Source organism: Dama dama, chromosome 29 (assembly GCF_033118175.1).
Source record: "Dama dama isolate Ldn47 chromosome 29, ASM3311817v1, whole genome shotgun sequence".
In the NCBI taxonomy this organism is placed as follows: Eukaryota; Metazoa; Chordata; class Mammalia; order Artiodactyla; family Cervidae; genus Dama; species Dama dama.
The window spans coordinates 31,414,606-31,421,110 of NC_083709.1; the positions used below are offsets into that span (position 1 = coordinate 31,414,606).

The 6,505-nt window shown below is 42.7% G+C and overlaps 1 protein-coding gene across 1 annotated transcript; it reads right to left on the reverse strand.

Annotated features, from left to right (window-relative positions):
- Window positions 1–3,608: 3,608 nt before the first annotated feature.
- LOC133048724 (interferon omega-1-like) lies at window positions 3,609–4,211 on the reverse strand. Its single transcript, XM_061132506.1, has one exon. The coding sequence runs from the start codon at window positions 4,209–4,211 to the stop codon at window positions 3,609–3,611; it is 603 nt and encodes a 200-aa protein (XP_060988489.1).
- Window positions 4,212–6,505: the final 2,294 nt, after the last annotated feature.

Genomic DNA, 6,505 nt, shown 5'->3' on the forward strand with positions numbered 1-6,505 from the left:
AGGGTTGCCTTTCTGTCACTGCATCAGGCCAGCTGTCCTGTCTCCCCACTGTGGGCAGCTACTCTGGACTCTCACTGTCCTGATTATTTCTGCCAGGCATATTTTATGCCTCTTGTAATATGGACTCATTGATCCAAACAGTAGTCCTATGAAAAACTGCTGTAATTTTCCCCGTATTAGAGAAGAACATCAAGACAGCATGCATGCCTGCGCGCATGCTAAGTTGGTTCAGTCGTGTCTGACTTGTGATCCATGGACTGTAGCTCACGAGGCTCCTCTGTTCATGGGATTTTCAAGAAAGAATACTGGAGTGGGTTGCCATGTCCTTCTCCTTAGTGTTTGTGATATTTTTTAGGGTCACCCTGCTGGGAAATAGCAGAGCTGCAATTCCAAGGTTTTGAAACTTGGAGAACTCTCCCTTCACTTGTGCTGTCTTCCAGTGATTTCCACTGAGAGAACCTTTGAGGCTAGAAAGCATCACAGAACACAGGTCCTGTGTTGGAGGCAGTGAAGATATTGTGTAAGGGAGTGGATTGTCCAGTAAAGCAGGGCTGAGGAGGAGGTGGGAGGAAGAGTAACAGGGGTCAGGATCAGCCACTCGGCACCTCATGTTGGCAACTTCCCTGGAGGAGGTGAGTCCTCCCCCACATACTGACACCAACCGTTCTTTGCTGACTGGGTATAAACTAGTTATACTTGTGACTTCAGGACTAATCATTTACCACAGTTTCAGAGACTCCTTTCTACCTGTTTTTTTTTTTTTTTTTTTTTTTGGCGGGGGGGGGGGGGGGTGGTGGGTTGGTGGAGGGGTGGCTGCACTCCACAGCTTGCAGAATCTTAGTTCCCTGGACAGATAATCCTGGTACCTGAGCTTCTTACACTGGAAGCATGGAGTCCTAACCACTGGACTGCCAGGGAATTCCACCTTTTGACAAACATTTCCTGAATAGTGTTAGGACTCTTCTGTAGTATAAATGGACAAATGCTATTCCATGATACGTTTATGTAGACAAAATAAGTATTTATGTCTTCATAATGAAAAAGGCAATGTTTTCCAAGGCAAAGCATTCAATATCATGGTAATCCAAGTCTATACCCCGACAAGTAATGCTGAAGAAGCTGAAGTTGAATGGTTCTATGAAGACCTACAAGTTCATCTAGAACTAACACCCAAAAAAGATGTTCTTTTCATTATAGAGGACTGGAATGCAAAAGTAGGAAGTCAAGGCAAATTTGGCCTTGGAGTACAGAATGAAGCAGGGTAAAGGCTAATAGAGTTCTGCCAAGAAAACGCACTGGTCATATCAAACACCCTCTTCCAACAACACGAGAGAAGACTCTACACATGGACATACCAGATGGTCTACACCGAAGTCAGATTGATTATATTCTTTGCAACCAATTATGGAGAAGCTTTTATACAGTCAGCAAAAACCAGACTGGGAGCTGACTGTGGCTCAGATCATGAACTGCTTATTGTCAAATTCAGACTAAAATTGAACAAAGTGGGGAAAACCACTAGACCATTCAGGTATGACCTAAATCAAATCCCTTATGACCATACAGTGGAAGTGAGAAATAGATTTAAGGGACTAGATCTGATAGACAGAGAGCCGGATGAACTGTGGACGGAGGTTCATGACATTGTACAGGAGACAGGAATCAAGAACATCCCCAAGAAAAAGAAATGCAAAAAAGCAAAATGGCTGTCTGAGGAGGCCTTACAAATAGCTGTGAAAAGAAGAGAAGTGAAAAGCAAAGGAGAAAAGGAAAGATATACTCATTTGAATGCAGAGTTCCAAAGAATAGTAAGGAGAGATAAGCCTTCCTCAAACGATCAGTGCAAAGAAATAGAGGAAAACAGTAGAACAGGAAAGACTAGAGATCTCTTCAAAAAAATTAGAGATACCAAGGGAACATTTTATGCAAAGATGGGCTCAATAAGGGACTGAAATGGTATGGACCTAACAGAAGCAGAAGATATTAAGAAGGGGTGGCAAGAATACACAGAAGACCTGTACAGAAAAGATCTTCATGACCCAGAGAATCATGATGGTGTAATCACTCACACTCAGCTAGAGCCAGACATCCTGGAATGTGAAGTCAAGTGGGCCTTAGGAAGCATGACTACAAAGCTAGTGGAGGTGATGGAATTCCAGTTGAGCTACTTCAAATCCTGAAAGATGATGCTGTGAAAGTGCTGCACTCAATATTTCAGCAAATTTGGAAAACTCAGCAGTGGCCACAGGACTGAAAAAGTTCAGTTTTCATTCCAATCCCAAAGAAAGGCAATGCCAAAGAATGCTCCAACTACTGCACAATTGCATTCATCTCACATGCTTGTAAAGGATGCTCAAAAATCTCCAAGCCAGGCTTCAGCAATATGTGAACCATGAACTTCCAGATGTTCAAACTGGTTTTTGAAAAGTCAGAGGAACCAGAGATCAAATTGCCTACATCCACTGGATCATCAAAAAAGCAACAGAGTTCCAGAAAAACACCTATTTCTGCTTTATTGACTATGCCAAAGCCTTTGACTATGTGCAGCACAATAAACTGTGGAAAATTCTTCAAGAGATGGGCATACCAGACAACCTGACATGACTCTTGAGAAACCTGTATGCAGGTCAGGAGGCAACACTTAGAACTGGACATGGAACAGCAGACTGGTTCCAAATAGGGAAAGGAGTACATCGAGGCTGTATATTGTCACCCTGCTTATTTAACTTATATGCAGAGTACATCATGAGAAATGCTGGGCTGGAGGAAGCACAAGCTGGGATCAAGATTGCTGGGAGAAATATCAATAACCTCAGATATGCAGATGACACCACGCTTATGGCAGAAAGTGAAGAGGAACTAAAGAACCTCTTGATGAATGGATGCTTTTGAACTGTAGTGTTAGAGAAGACTCTTGAGAGTCCTTTGGACTGAAAGGAGGTCCAAGCAGTCCATCCTACAGGAGATCAGTCCTGGGTGTTCACTGGAAGGACTGAGGCTGAAGCTGAAACTGCAATACTTTGGCCACCTGATGCGAAGAGCTGACACATTTCCAAAGACCCTGATGCTGGGAAAGTTTGAGGGCAGGAGGAGAAGGGTGCGACAGAGGATGAGATGGTTGGATGGCATCACCGACTCAATGGACATGGATTTCGGTGGACTCCGGGAGTTGGTGATGGACTGAGAGGCCTAGCGTGCTGCGGTTCATGGGTTCACAAGAGTTGCACATGACTAAGTGACTGAATTGAACTGAACTGAATGAAATAACAAATTTACTTTCATAAGAATTTAATAAGTAAAACAACTTACAAGATTAAGTAAATGAACATATTTTCTAAACTTTATTACAATGCAGACAAACTTTTTATATGAAAATATAAATATGATGAGATAAAAGAAAATAAATACATAAATAAACATAAATAACATCAGAGCAGTCATCCATTATCCACTGATCCCTGTGCAGTTGAATACATTTTATATCTACTTGCTTATTGCTACAGAGAAAGTACTGCTGATTGAATTCAGGAAACATTGTGGCTAAAGCAGAAATCCGAGTCTTCTGAAATGAACACAGGTGAGTATACGAGGGTTATGTGGCATCTTAGTCAGTGAGAGTCATGTGAAGGTGAGTTCTCGTCTCCATCCATCATTCTTAACCTTTCTTGCAAGCTGGTTGATGAAGAGAAGGATCTCATGAGTTCCAATCTGACGATTTCCCAGGCACAGACGCTGTATCCCTTCTCTTGCAGGTAGGCATGGATTCCCTGGAAGTACCTCCTCACGGCCAGCGTGGGGCCCATCTTTCCCAGGGCAGAGTCTTCCTCTCCCATCACCTGCCCCAGGCAGGCATCCAGGTCGTCCAGCTGCTGATGGAGTCCCGTGTGGAGCTGCTCCAGGAGGGTGGTGTCCCAGGCAGCAGAGGAGCGCTTTGTGTGGAAGAGGTTGAAGCTCTGCTGGAGCATCTCGTGGAGCACAGAGATGGCCTGGGCCTCCTGGAGCTGGCCACCCTCCACCATCTCCTGGGGAAAAGCGAAGTCTTTTCTGTCCTGCAGACAGAAGTGAGGGGAGAGCCTCCTCGTTTGGCCCAGGAGCCTCAGGGTCTTTCTGCCAGCCAGCATGTGGTTCTGAGACAGGTCACAGCCCAGGGATCCTCCCGGGCCGTAGCTGACCAGCACCAGGGCCATCAGTAGAGAGAGCTCGAAGGCCATGGGGAGGATGAGGCTGCTGCTGGGCTGGTGGAGATGGCGTCTGCTGCACCTTGAGGTAGCTCCTCTGATGTCATGCTTTCTAAGCAAGACCATTAAATAGGGAACATGGTAATTTTCATTTTCTAAATGTTTCTATATAGTTTTACTTCCTTCTTTGATTTTCATTTATGTATTCACAATATGTTAAAAGAAAATGTCATCAATTTAAAGTATTAATTTTACTTATTTCCCAATAACTTCAAAAGGATCCATCCAATTGGATATTTGTTAATCAAATTAGAAAGATTTTATTATTCAACACTTTTACTTAAACTGTTCAACACTTTTCTCCTCAGAGTTTCTGAGCTGGAGGAAGGAGATTTAGTGATGGTGTTGGCTCTCACTGGAAGCTTATGTCACAGACTCTAGTGAGTTTCAGTCATTCATTCAGGCAGTTGATTCCACTGCACTTCTCTGTTCCTCTGTCTCTTTCTCCCTCTGAGAACAAAGGACGGTGAGAACCAGGCTACTCCTTCAGGGAGAAATCACCTTCTTTCCTTCACTTGACTATAATTTTTCACTTAGTTTCTCCATTCATTTAGTGACTTGTTGGCCAGGATTTGTCTTGCTGCTCCTGCCCCGGTTCTGGTTCATGTTGAGGTAAGAACAATAAAGCGAAGTAAAGAAGACAGAGGGGCTGTATCTCTATCATGTTTAATACTTTAGGTTTTTGTTGTTGTTGTTGTTTCCCTTTGCCATGTTCCTAGAAAGTAAAATTCCAGTTTTTTTGTGGGCAAAAAAGAAAACTAATCTAAGTCTGGTTGTTTGAACATGAACGAAGGGAAGTGACTTTCCCTGGCACAATGATGTATTCTGAGTTAGCAAACTTCAGTGCAGCACAGCTGGCGATGAGGCTGTGGCAGAGGGGAAGCATGAGGCCAGTGTGAACAGCAGAAAGGCTGGGACATTGCTGCTTCTGACAGAAGCTCAACGAAGGTTAAGTCCCAGTCAGGTGACTGTCCTTTGCTTTGCAAGATCAGCTACCTCATTTTTCTTTCAATTAATGCACGTAGGATTCATTTCAGGAGAGAAGGAAGAAGTCCAACCCATCACCTAACAAGAGATGGACAACTGGAATGCCAATTGCTGGAATACTAACCCTCTCTGTCAGTGTCTTGGAGCCAGCTTTGCTGAGCATCTGTCTAGGTAATAAATCCACTCACTCAATGAGAAGCTGCTTTGAAAAAAACTAGAATGAAATGGAATTAAACGATTCCAAAACATCCTGATCTTAATCTGGATGATAGTAATTATGATATTAAAAATAATACCTGAATTTTATTTCCTGCTACTAATGGACTAGTCACTTTCCAAGTTCTTTAGAATTTTAAATGAATCTTCTCATTAACTCTTAGGGTCACACTCCTGGAGAAAAATATAAATCTAGACAAATGAACTATTCCAACCATAGCAAAGATTCAGGAGCAAACCTTGGGGGTTTTGATTTGTCGGAAAGATCCCATTAAACAAAAAAGGAAGGGTGCAAATGAACATGACATTAAGGAAGCAATGAAATAAGTGATAGGAGGAGAATGAGTTGAGAAAGACCCCTTAATCAATTTCAAATGCCAAAGGGTCACTATCTATTGTTTTGTGGGGCCACAGTGTGTGGTCTGAAGTCCGCAAAAGTAAGATCTAATCATAAATAGACAAAATTACTATTAAGTAGTTGGAAGGAAATAGATTGTTCTTCCAGCTAAAAGAAAAGCAGGAGTTTGCTCATTGTCTAGTGGTTAGGATCCAGCACTTTCACTGCTGTGACCTGATTTTAATCCCTGTTTGGGGATGTCCGATCACACAAACCTCGCAGAAGTCTCAGTTTTTATGAGTGTTTTCTTCAATGAAATATAGTAAAATAGTTTTATTAACCCTATGAGAGGTGAGCCCTACTTTCTATGTATTTAAACCTCTTGACCTTTCTTGTGAGTTTAAGAACAAAGAAAAACCAGCTAACAGTTCCTCGCCACATGAGCTCTGATGTTTCTCCTTCAGAATGACAAATGAAAATGTCTTTCAGGATCAGGTTCTGCAGAATGAAGTCACTACCCACTGCAGTCCCTGACCTCCAACACGCCCTGACAGGAGTTCAGAATGGAGATCAGGAACCAGGCACTCTCTGCTCTGGGAAAACTGACACAGCAGGTCAGCAGAGAGTTAGATAATTTCCAGAGGAAATTTATGAACCCAATTGTTACAACTTGTCATGGATAGAAATGCTCTAAAATCTTTCAGAGAGACATCTGTTCCTCCTGATT